General features: G+C 38.7%; 1 protein-coding gene across 1 annotated transcript; it reads right to left on the reverse strand.

The window, feature by feature from the left end:
• On the reverse strand, positions 1-939 carry LOC142838593 (olfactory receptor 6C3-like). Its single transcript, XM_075954093.1, has one exon. It carries the CDS (start codon positions 937-939, stop codon positions 1-3), a length of 939 nt encoding a protein of 312 aa, XP_075810208.1.
• Between the last annotated feature and the right edge of the window lie 12,182 nt (positions 940-13,121).

Genomic DNA, 13,121 nt, shown 5'->3' on the forward strand with positions numbered 1-13,121 from the left:
TCACCTGCCAGAGAAAAGCACTACCTTCTGGATAGTGTCCTTGAAGGCTTGCTTCACTTGCTGGTTCCTCAGGGTATAGATAAATGGATTCATCATAGGTGCAACAGAAGTATTGAGGATAGCTACTCCTTTGGTCAGGGATGCTCTTTCTTTGGCCGAAGGATTGGCATACATGAAGATGCAGCTCCCGTATGAGATAGAAATGACAATCATGTGAGAAGAGCAGGTAGAGAATGCTTTCTTCCTCTGACTGGCGGATGGGAGTTTCACAATTGTCATGATGATGAACATGTAGGAAAGAATAATTAATGCCAAAGTGAAGAGCAGTATCACTATCGCAGAATAAAACCCAATCACTTCCAGGAGCCATGTGTCTGAGCAGGATAGCTGCAGGAGGGGGAAGTAGTCACAAGCAAAGTGATCAATGACGTTGGAGCCACAGTAATCTAACTGAAGAAAAAGAATGACTGGCGGAAAGATGTTTAGGAACCCCGTCAGCCAGGCAGAAAAAACCAGCAATATACAGACTCTCCTGTTCATGATGGTTGTATAATGTAGCGGTTTGCAGATGGCCACATAGCGGTCATAGGACATAGCAGTTAGAAGGTAGAATTCAGTGATTCCCATGAAGATGAAGAAAAACAACTGAGCTGTGCAATTATTGTAGGAGATAGTTTTGTCTTTGGTGACAATGGTGCTAAGAAATCTAGGGATGCAGACAGTTGTAAAGGTTATTTCTAAAACAGCGAAGTTCCTGAGGAAGAAATACATGGGGGTCTGCAGATGGGGGTCTACCAAGGTGAGAGTAATGATGGTCAGGTTTCCAGCGACACTCAGAATGTACATGATGATTAAAAAGAGGAAGATCACCACCTGAAGGTCAGGGTCATCCGACAGTCCCAACAGAATGAATTCTGTGGGCACTGTGCGGTTTTTCATTGTGGACCTTCGTCTCATCCCCTCTAAACATAAAGGTATATTTCTCTATACTACAAAACACATAAAATAGTATTGAAGATAGGGCATGGCATTTAGAAAACATTTGTAAAGATGAAGTCTTATGAAATAAGCAAAAACTTGCCTTTCCTTATTTTCCACTCAAATGACAAATAACCTCTGTTGCTCAACCTGCTGTCTGAAAAACACATTATAGCTATTAAAATTAAAATTCTGATATCACTTGAACTTCTTTTCAATGTTTTAAAATAGATCTACAATAATTTAAAAAATTATTGAGTTGGCTGTTGAAGCATGAAAAATAGTGTAACTGATCTTCCTGCAACATTGTAAAAATTAGTCTAGAGCATGGCATAATCTAAACACACAGCTCAAAAACTTTAGAGGTAATTTAACCTTACCTACAGATTTATATTTTGTAAAATTAAGTGCACTGCGGTTTAGGAAACTTTTCAGAAGTTCAGAAACAATTGGCTCTGATGACCGTCTCACTGGAGAAGCAAGCTGTTTACTTGTGGACATGTTCAGGCATTCTCATGTGTATTTCACACTTCAGGCCCTTTGGATAATGATATTTTTCTCCTTGTGTGATTAAACTCTTTCTTTTATAATACAAAGACAAAAAGAAGACAAGACAGGAAAACCATTTTTACAATAAGTCATTAACTAGATATATTTAATTCACATAATGTGCAATTCAATTTTAACATATTTCTATATAAATGAACACATAATATTTGTAGTAAGTAAATAATCTTCCAAATAATTGAAAATCCCCTTTGAAAACTCTATTTCTATTACAGTATAACATCAAACATAGGGGCTGTGAGAGAATAATCTGGTACCTAGTCTTATCTTTCTGTTTTGGGGTCTAATTAATAGTATTTTTGTTGATAACATTTATTCAGTTTTTAGTGTTAAAAGGACCCTGGGCCCATAGAAATGTATATAAAATATTTCAAGCTATTTTTAACTTGGCACACTATATAATGGGTTTCATTATTACATTTTTATGCATATACATCATTGTATCTTACACTGTACATAGGGCAAGAGTAAGAACTTGCTTCATCATCTTGCCTCTTTCCTTGTCCCTGGTCTCCTTCCTCCTCCTGCTCTGCTTTCATTACACAGATGCACACACCCACACACATATGCACGCACACATGCATGCACGCACGCACACACACACGTACAAGCACACAAACAGCCCTTCTTTCCTTTATATAGTCCCTTAAGACCTCATTCAATTTTCACATTACATATATGTATGTAGAGATAATACTGTAAATGCTTAAATAAATTGAAATATTGTTCAATACATAAAGGTAACAAACTTACTTCTGGGTTCATCTTAAAAACAAAGTCTGAAATCTTACTTTCTTAATTAGCCATAATTTCCCAGCTGCCAAGTTGGCTCGGTAACTGACTTGATTTCAGTTTGACGGACGAAGGTGATGATAAGACTCCGCTGTGTCTCTCCAGATCATATTTCTCTTGCTTAGAGACTAGAGTTTGACTCTTGGCATGCTTAGTTTCTTCTTCTTCCATGGACAAACACAGGGAAGCCTGTGCTGATGGAGGACCTCTTCCATTTGCTCCTCTTCACACAACACAAGCACTTACTAAAACATTTTTCCTTTCCATTTACCTGGGTGTTTCAAGTGACGATTTGGCAACACTATAATTTACACCCATAAAATAAGTAATATTTTCCTTAGGCTTAAGAGAATCTTACATTATTTTGCAAATGAAGGTTTGAGTAATCAAAAAATAAGGAAGATTGCTATCTCAGTATGCTGTCAAGATGGACCTGGAGTTGGTCTTACTTTATCTGTATCTTTCTGTTAGCCCCAGGGAATTAAGTAAACAAAGAGTGCCATAGAGAGTCATCATTAAGAGACAGATGAAACTTGCTTCTTTTTGTTAATATTGACAGGAAGTATGCAAAAATTCACAGTAATGGTGATAGTTGGAGATAGAGACAGAGACCCACACTGGAGCACTGGACTGAGCTCCCAAGGTCCCAATGAGGAGCAGAAGGAGGGAGAACATGAGCAAGGAAGTCAGGACCACGAGGGGTGCACCCACCCACTGAGACAATGGGGCTGATCTATTGGGAGCTCATCAAGGCCAGCTGGACTGTGACTGAAAAAGCATGGGATAAAACCGGACTCTCTGAACATGGCGAACAATGAGGGCTGATGAGAAGCCAAGGACAATGGCACTGGGTTTTGATCCTACTTCATGTTCTGGCTTTGTGGGAGCCTAGCCAGTTTAGATGTTCACCTTCCTAGACATGGACGGAGGGGGGAGGACCTTAGACTTTCCACAGGGCAGGGAACCCTGACTGCTCTTTGGACTGGAGAGGGAGGGGGAGAGGAGTGGGGTAGGGGAAGAAGGGTGGGAGGAGGGGGAGGGAAATGGGAGGCTGGGAGGAGGCGGAAACTTTTTTTCCCTTTTCTCAATAAAAAAAAATTCACAGTAAATGAGGCAAATATATGACTGATATGTAATAGAATTTTATTTTCTTTTAAAAATTTCATTTTATTTTTAATGTGTGATTATCTATGTGTGTGTGTGCGTGCGTGCATGCACATGTGTATGTGCAAGTGACTGCGGATACCTGCAGAGGTCAGAGACCTTGGATTTCCTGGTACTGGATTTGCAGGTGGGGAACTGAACTCAGGTCCTCTGGAAAAGCAGTATGTGCTTTTAACCATCTATCTAGTCCTGAAGTTTACTTATTTATTTATTTATTTATTTATTTATTTATTTATTTATTTATTTTACTGCATGAGTTCATACTTTTCTTTTGGATCTGTCTTCCCGATAGATGCCATGCCTATATCCTTTGAAGTTTGGTAAAGTCTTTTTGCTTTGCCACAATGAGATGTTACTTTGTTTTATTGTAGGACTTAAATGTATTTTTAAATCAACAGGGTTGAGAACCTATGTGTTTTGACTGTCTTTCTAATCCATTTTTTAAAAATTTTATATTTATGTATGGATTTTTATCTTTTTAAAAATTTATTAGATTTTTAAAAAAATACCAATCCAAGTTCTCACTTCCTCCCCCCCTCCACACACCCTCCAAGCCCACCCCCATTTAATCCTCAGAGAGGGTGTAGGACCCTCGCCCCTTATTCTCAAAGGGGGAAGAAGTTTCCTAGCAGAATGTTTTCTCAGGAAGATAGTGGCCTTCCCCTCTCCCATTTAGGAGATCCCAAGCACAAGGTCACTTAGCCCAGCCAGCCAGCCACCTGGTACAGGCTGATCAAGATGGTCTTGCTCTCATAGCAGCATTGTTTGTGATAGCCAGAACCTGGAAACAACCTAGATGCCCTCCAATGGAAGAATGGATGAAGTAAGTATGGAATATATACATATTAGAATACTACTCAGCAGTAAAAAACAATGACTTCTTGAATTTTGCATGCAAATGGATGGAAATAGAAAACACTATCCTGAGTGAGGTACTCACTCATATTTGGTTTCTAGCCATAAATAAAGGACATTGAGCCTATAATTCGTGATCCTAGAGAAGCTAAATAAGAAGGTGAATCCAAAGAAAAACATATAGGCATCCTCCTGAATATTAACCTTCATCAGGCGATGAAAGAAGACAGAGACAGACACCCACATTGGAGCACTGGACTGAAATCTCAAGGTCCAATCAGGAGCAGATGGAGAGAGAGCACAAGCAGGAACTCAGGACCACGAGGGGTGCACCCACACACTGAGACAATGGGGATGTTCTATCAGGAACTCACCAAGGCCAGCTGGCCCGGGTCTGAAAAAGCATGGGACTCGCTGAACATAGTGGACAATGAGGACTGCTAAGAACTCAAGAACAATGGCAGTGGGTTTTTGATCCTACTGCACGTACTGGCTTTGTGGGAGCCTAGGCAGTTTGGATGCTCACCTTACTAGACCTGGATGGAGGTGGGGGTTCTTTGGACTTCCCACAGGGCAGGGAACCTTGATTGCTCTTTGGGCTGACGAGGGAGGGGGGCCTTATTGGGGGAGGAGGAGGGAAATGGGAGGCGGTGTCAGGGAGGAGGCAGAAATCTTTAATAATTAATTAAAAAAAGATGGTCTTACTCTAAGAACAAGAAAAAGGTGATTTACCAGAATGTGAGGGAGCAAAAGACCTCACACCTGTGCCAATGCAGCTTCGAAAAGCCTCTTTGTAGTTATGCCTTTAAAAGCTTACCCCACAGAGGAGATACAACTACTCTCTACCTCACTGCAACGGGGATGGAGATGAGTTCCAAACACGTTTGTATTAATCTGATTAAACCTTGCTTATTACAGTCTGGGCCTCTCTAGTGGTCTCTCTCTGGGGGTTGTAATCTAGGCAACCAAGGGTAAGGCACATTGCTTTGTGGAAGGTCCAAGGCCCTCCCTACTATATCTAGGCTCAGCAAGGTATCCATCCAAAGAGAACAGCATCCCAAAAGAGCCAGTACATGCAGTAGGGATAAATCCTGGTGCCATTGCCAGTGGCCTCTCAGTCTGCCCCAACCATGCAATTGTCAACCACATTCAGAGGGACTAGTTTGATCCTATGCTTGTTCCTTCCAAATCTGGCTGGAGTTGGTAAGCTCTATTTCCTCAGATAAACTGTTTCAGTAGGTGAACTCATCATGATCTTGACCTCTTGGTTCATATTCTCATTTCTTCCACTCTTCATGGACTTAGGAAGCTCATTTCAGTGCTCTGATGTGGGTCTCTGCCTGTTTCCATCAGTTTCTAGATGAAGGTTAAATGATAACATTGAAGATAATCATCAGTCTGATTTCAGGGCAATCAAGATCGGGTCCCCTCTCCTCTATTGCTTAGGGTCTTAGGCGGGGTCATCCTCGTGGATTCCTGGGAATTTCTCTAGAGCCAGGTTTCTGCTAAGCCTATAATGGTTCCTTCAATGAAGATATCTCTTTCCTTGCTCTCATCTCTGTCCTTCCTCCATCTCAACTATCTCATTCCCTCAAGTTCTCCTCAACCCTTTGCTTCTCCGTTCCTTTTCCTCTTCTACATTCCCTCTTCCCCCATCCACATGCTCCCAATTTTTCCAGGAGATCTTGTCTGTTTCCAATTTCCAGGTGGGTCTATATATTTTTTTCTTTGGGTTCATCTTATTACTTAACTTCTCTAGGATCATGAACTATAGACTTAATGTCCTTTGTTTATAGCTAATATTCACTTATGAGTGAGTTCATACCATATTCATCTTTTTCATCTGGATTACCTCACTCAGGATAGTTTTTTATAATTCCATCCATTTGCATGCAAAATTGAAGATGTCGTTGTTTTTTTTTTTTAACCACTGAGTAGTACTCTAATGTGTAAATGTGCCTTCATCATCCATTCTTCGGTTGAGGGGCATCTAGGTTGTTTCCAGGTTCTGGCTATTACAAATAATTCTGCTATGAACATAGTTGAACAAATGCTTTTGTAGTGTGATTGAGCATCTTTTGGGTATATGCACAAGAGTGGTATTGCTGGATTCTGAGGTAGGTTGATTCCCAATTTTCTGAGAAACTGCCATACTGATTTTCAAAGTGGTTGTTCAAGTTTGCATTCCCACCAGAAAAGGATGAGTATTCCCCTTACTCCACATCCTCTCCAGCATAGGCTATCATTGGTGTTTTTTGATCTATCCAGGACCATCTGGCTTTCATGGTTTCCTTTGAGAAGTCAGATGTAATTCTGATATGTTTACCTTTATATGTTACTTGACCTTTTTTCTTTGTAGCTCTTAATATTCTTTCTTTATTCTGTATGCTTTGTGGTTTGATTATTATATGTCAAGGGGATTATTTTTTAATTCAGTCTATTTGGTATTCTATAAGCTTGTACCTTCATAGGGATATGCTTCTTTAGGTTGGGAAAGTTTTCTTCTGTGATTTTGTTGCATATATTTTCTATGTCTTTGAGCTGGAGTTCTTCTCCCTCTCCTACCCCTATTATTCTTAGGTTTGTTTTTTTCATGGTGTTCCCAATTTCTTGGATGTTTTGTGTTAAGAATTTGTTGGATTTATTGTTTTCTTTGACCAATAAGTCTACTTCCTCCATAATATCTTCAGCACCTGGATTCTTTCTTCTATCTCTTGTATTCTGTTTGTTATATTTGTCTATGTAGATCCTGTTTGTTTACCCATATTTTCCATATCCACAACTCCCTTGGTATATGTTTTCTTTATTACCTGCATTTTATTCTTCAAATCCTCCACTGTTTGCTTCACCTGTTTGATTCTTGTTTTTTGGTTTTCTTCGAGGGATTTATTAATTTTTTTCCCAATTTTTTCTCTGTCTTCTTCTACACTTCTTTAAGGGAGTTTTTAATTTCCTCTTTAAAGCGCTCCATCATTTTCATAAAGTTATGCTTAAAGTTGTTTTCTTCTACTTCTTTTGGGTTAGGATTATCAAGTCTTCCTGTTGAATGTCTGCTGTATTCTGTGTGTTTTGCTTTTTATATTTTTGGATGAATTCTTGCATTGGTGCCTACCTATCTCTTCCTTCAAATGAGGCTGGCAGTGTCTTTGCATCTTGGTCCATTCCTTGCAGTGGCTGTCTGAGTGTTTGGGAGTTTTTCTTGGTCTGCACTGTACTGTCAATGTCTGACTCAGAAAGATTTTGAGGTGTCTATATGCCTGCTCTATAGATCTTCTCTCCTGTTTGCTCTCTTGGTGCTCTCTCTTCATCCCTTCAGTGATGTAGCAAGTTCTTGGTCCCCTAAGTATTATAGCAAGATCTCAGCTCTTAGGCTGGATGTGGCTAGTAGCTTGGGGGATTCATTGGATGGGTTTGGGTTTTGGGGGGAGCCTAGTCGCAGGAAACTCCCTGCTGGCTGGCTAGAAAAACCAAGGGAGTTGGGGACTGCCCAGGGGTTTTGTCCTACTGGGGAGGTCCTAGAGAGTGGGTTGTCCCACCCTGTAGCTGTTCACTCACCTTTTAAGTCCCCTCAGTATTGGAACAAGACTTGTTTCAGAGTTCCACCGTGTTGCAGGAGGATATGCATGTTTGGGGGTGGGGTGTGTCTCTTAAGTCCCCTCAGTATTGAAGCAAGTTTTATTTCTGAGTTCCACAGAGGTTTCAGGAGGATAGGCAGCTTTTGGGGGCAGGGTGTGGGTAGTAGTTTGTATGGCCACTGGATGGGTTTGAGTTTTAGGGGAGCCTAGTTGCAGGATGTCTTAATATTCGGGTAAATCCATTCAGCATTCTTAATGATACTAACCCAGGGAAATTATCTTCAAGTTGCATTTATTGCATTCTGGCTTATTCCACTGTATCACTTTTTTATTAAGTTTTACTTATACATATATATATTCATACATATATTCATATATATATATATGAATCTTTTTTGTGAAAATAATTATGACTTAAAATGTTGTAAATGTGGTATTTTCAGATTACACTACACTTCACAATTTCTCTATGTTCTTTTGAGGAACAAATGCATTAAGCGTGCATGCATTCAATTCCTTAAGTGCTGGTCGCTGAAAAGTTTTACAGCTAAGTGTAACTAGCAGTGAGACCAATAGAAAGAAATAAAAGACTAAAGAAACCTTAGTTTCTGGTGTTCACTTCCTGATAGAGTCCTTGTCCCTCTCTGAAGTTTCAGGAACACAGTGCTTCCTGCTTGATTTTCCAAACATGTACTAGAATCACCTACTACATTCTAATTATAGTGTCCTAAGACTGCTCTAGCCTATAGCTCTATACTCTGACATTTCTCCCACAAACCATTTCCAAAATCCCACGGGCCACATTGTATTTATCATAGCATTGACCTATTTCTTGATACCAGTTTTTGTTAAATTTTGTCATTGTGACAGAATACCTGAAAGAAAAAAACTGAAATGTAAGGATTATTTCAGATCATGGTTTAAGGGGATAGATCTACATTCATAATGACAGGGAAGGAATAATTGCGGCTTAACTCAAGACTGGGGTAACGAGGATATGAGGAATGTAGATACATTATATCAGTAGTTGGGAATCAGAGATAACTAGGACTGTAACTGAGTTTTATCCAAAATTTAGTTGATCTGCCTCCAGTGATCTTTTCCCTCCAGAAATAACCAGCTTTTAAAGGTCTCATAGCCTTCTTAAACAGTAACGCCCACTGAGGGCAAGTGTTCAAACTCATGGGCTAATATAGGGGACATTTCATATCTGAACAATAATACTCTTGCACATGGGAATCCATAATTCCTTCACAAACTCAAGCTGTGATCTACATCATCACCAGTCTACTGTGATGGTGTTGGATTAGGCAAACCACTGAGATAGAAGGCCATAGAGACTTTGATCTTCAAGTTCCCTCAGTATTGCACTTGCTTTGGTGGCTATAGAATTTTTTTTTTTGAATTTTTCAAGACAGGGTTTCTCCGTAGCTTTTGGTTCCTGTCCTGGAACTAGCTCTTGTAGACCAGGCTGGCCTCGAACTCTCAGAAATCCACCTGCCTCTGCCTCTCGAGTGCTGGGATTAAAGGCGTGTGTGGTGGCTATAGAATTACATTCTGGTCCTGAGCCAGCCTTGGAGGCCAAAGTAGTCTATTCCATTCTGCCCTGACTGTGGTAATCTTGGCTTAGGTTGCCCACTTGTATTACAGATTGTTGATGTGTTTAGGAGTTTGGGAATCATGCCGAAGGTTTTACCAAGATTTCTTGAAATCAGCTTCAGGAATTTTAAGAGGAACACATAAGTTCTATAAAAGTAGGTATTAATACTTGATCCTAAGAAATAAGAATAGCCAAGAAGCCACACTATTACCTAGTGAGTAAGAAAAATGTCATAGTTGGCTCAAGAGGAGGATGCATAAACTCTTGATAAAATATTCAAAACAGATGTTCTAATAAATGTTCAGAAAACTGGATTATAGTATTCATGTATGAAATTATAAAAAATAAAGTACAGATATAAAGTTCTGAAACTTATGGGAGAAATTTAATAGAAAGCTCAAAATAATAAAAATGAAATGCAATAGAAAGCAACATCATCAAAACTGAACAATCCAAAGAATTTGTGAAGCTGATGGAAATAAATACTCATAATAGAAAAGGGAAAATGAAAATAGCTCACAAATATTTGAGAATAAAAAGAAATGAATGAGTCATTAGCATTCAACATGGAGTAGTGAAAAATAAATGACAAAAAGCTTATTTAAATAAATTACAGAAAACATTATAGGTTTTCTTATTTCTTACAGACTAAGGTAAAATATCTGAGAACAGGAAAATAAAGATTTCTAATTAAGATTATTTCAAGAAAAGCTACCTCAAGTCTTGGTGTAATCAAACCATCAAGATGGGAGCAAAAAAGACCCTGTGAGCAGCAAGAGGAAAGAAAGAAACAGCATTCACAAGAGATCCAATACCCCCAGCAGAAGACACCTTACAAACAGGAAAGAATGTGATATAAATTCAAAATGAGGAAGAAAAAAAGCTGTTCTGATAAGGGGAATGTTGTGCAATATTTAATCAGGTCAAACTTGTTTTCTTAGAAATTATTTCTCTGTGTTATAATATTCAAAACATTTTATTTTCACCCTCCACCTTCCTCCCTTATATCATCACTTACTGTCTCTCCTCCCTTGAAGTGACCCTCCCTTCATGGCCACGTTAACCACATAGAAGGGAAAACATGTGACATTGTCTTTCTGCATCTGGTTACCTCACTCAGAATAGTTACTTCCATTTCAATCCATGTGAGTGTGAATTTCATAAATTGGCTTTTGTTAACAGCTTAATAATATTCCACTGTGGAAATGTATCACAGTTGGTAGACATCTAAGTTATTTCCAGCCCCTGACTGTGAGTACAGCATCATGGACATGGATAAGCAAGCAATGCAATATAGAGTCTTTTGGGAACACACCTAAGAATGGTGTATGTAGTTGGGTTGCATGATACCTATTTCTAGTTTCCCGAGAAACCTCCACACTGATTTCTATAGTGTCTGTAGAAGTGTTCAGTTCAACAAAGAGTGAATAAGTGTTTTCCCTCCCTAAATCTAAGAAAACATTTGCCACCTTCTAAAATGTATTTATCTATCATCTATCTATCTATCTATCATCTATCTATCTATCTATCTATCTATCTATCTATCTATCTATCTATCTATTAAAATTTTAGTCACTCTGATTAGGGTAAGATAAAAATCTCCTTTAAAAATGCTTTAAATATTTTCTTTTATTCTTTTCTTATACACTACATCCCAACTGTAGTTTTTCCTTTATAATCTCCTCCCAGTTCCTCCCCCTTCTGTTTCTCTCCCTCAGATCCACTCCTTCTACATTTTGTCATTGTGACAGAATACCTGAAAGAAAAAAACTGAAATGTAAGAAGGATTTATTTCAGATCATGGTTTAAGGGGATAGAATGTGCCTCTGACTTAAATATTTTCAAATACCTTTTACCTATTCTTTTCATACGTTCATTATTAATTACTCCTTTCAAATATATTAAAATTGGTATAAAACACTTTATTCACGTTTCACATTTCTGTTTATATGTTATGGCGCTCTACATAATAATGTGTATTAGATGTAACATTTTCTGATCTGCATTAGTTGGGAGAACATGAAAGAAAGCACGAACATTTGAGGATGAAACACTCTTACAGTATAACTACTAATTAGCAACAGAGACCTCGAGGCAGAAGATGAGTTATTGAAGGCATGCCCATATGGTTGGAATAATTAGAGTGTAATCCCAAATTAGCTTTAGTGTTCTGAAGGAGTAACTCATTTAATTTACAGAGAAAACGAGTGTTGCACATTTTAAATTTTACAAAGTATCATCTTGCATTTAAGATGCTTTGTAAGAGAGCATATTGCTTGTAGGGAATGAGAATGGAGAACATATAGAATATTTAAATGCTATCAAGATGTCAATTTATTTTGAAAATATGAGAAATACAATTTGTAACTTTATTCATAAAGTATTTGATTTATGAATAAATATATTTACTTTATGGACATACAAACATAATTAAATCTGCCATATGGTATTCTCCCATAGAATATTTCTTAGAAAAATGTGTCATCCCCAGAAAATTTTATAGGGGAAATAAATTTTATTATTTTAATTAGTTATTTGGGAATTTTGTACAACATATTTTGATCAGATTCATCCTCCTTCGCACAATTCTTCTCAGACTTGGCCACCATCTTCTCCCTCTACTTTGTGTCCTTGTCCTTTTTGGACCACCAAGGCCATTTGTGCTTCTCAAATATTGTTAGGTGTGTGGCCTTTGACAGGAATGTGATCCACTTATCCAGGTCTATACTGTTAGAAAAATGCTAACCCTTCTTTTCCTTGCCTCTAGGAATTGTGGACAGTTCCTAGACCAGAGGTGGAACTTTGTGCCTGATTTTCTTTCTTGGAATCGCATTTGGTCTGGCTTGTGTTTTCCCAGGCTGTCAGTATTTATTAAAGATTTCAAAAAGCAATGCATTATGTATACTTGATTGTAGAAATAAAAGAGGCAGACTGTGAAACTATTAAATTTATTATATCATAGCACACAAAGAAACTATAAGAGAACAATGAAGCTTAATACAGATATTTAATAATTTCAAGAATATAATTAATTATATCTTAATAGAGTTCTTTATTTTTTTCTTTTTTTTATTGAGAAAAGGAAGAAAAAAAAACAAGTTTCCACCTCCTCCCAGCCTCCCATTTCCCTCCCGCTTCTCCCACCCTTCTCCCCCTCCTCCTACCCTTCTCCCCCTCCTCCCACTCCTCTCCCCCTCCCTCTCCAGTCCAAAGAGCAGTCAGGGTTCCCTGCCCTGTGGTAAGTCCTAGGTCGTCCCCCCTCTGTCCATATCTAGGAAGGTGAACAGAAGGAGGGAGAACATGAGCAAAGAAGTCGGGACCACGAGGGGTGCACCCACCCACTGAGACAGTGGAGCTGATCTATTGGGAGCTCACCAAGACCAGCTGGACTGTGACTGAAAAAGCATGAGTTAAAACTGGACTCTCTGAATATGGCGAACAATGAGGGCTGATGAGAAGCCAAGGACAATGGCACGGGGTTTTGATCCTACGCAATGTGCTGGCTTTGTGGGAGCCTAGCCAGTTTGGATGTTCACCTTCCTAGATATGGACAGAGGGGGGAGTTCTTTATTTTTAACATACATTTAATT

This window comes from Microtus pennsylvanicus, chromosome 20 (genome assembly GCF_037038515.1).
Source record: "Microtus pennsylvanicus isolate mMicPen1 chromosome 20, mMicPen1.hap1, whole genome shotgun sequence".
In the NCBI taxonomy this organism is placed as follows: domain Eukaryota; kingdom Metazoa; phylum Chordata; class Mammalia; order Rodentia; family Cricetidae; genus Microtus; species Microtus pennsylvanicus.

What these genes read in the sequence shown, in the direction of transcription:
- LOC142838593 (XM_075954093.1), bottom strand. Translation starts at nt 939, where the DNA reads ATGAAAAACCGCACAGTGCCCACAGAATTCATTCTGTTGGGACTGTCG.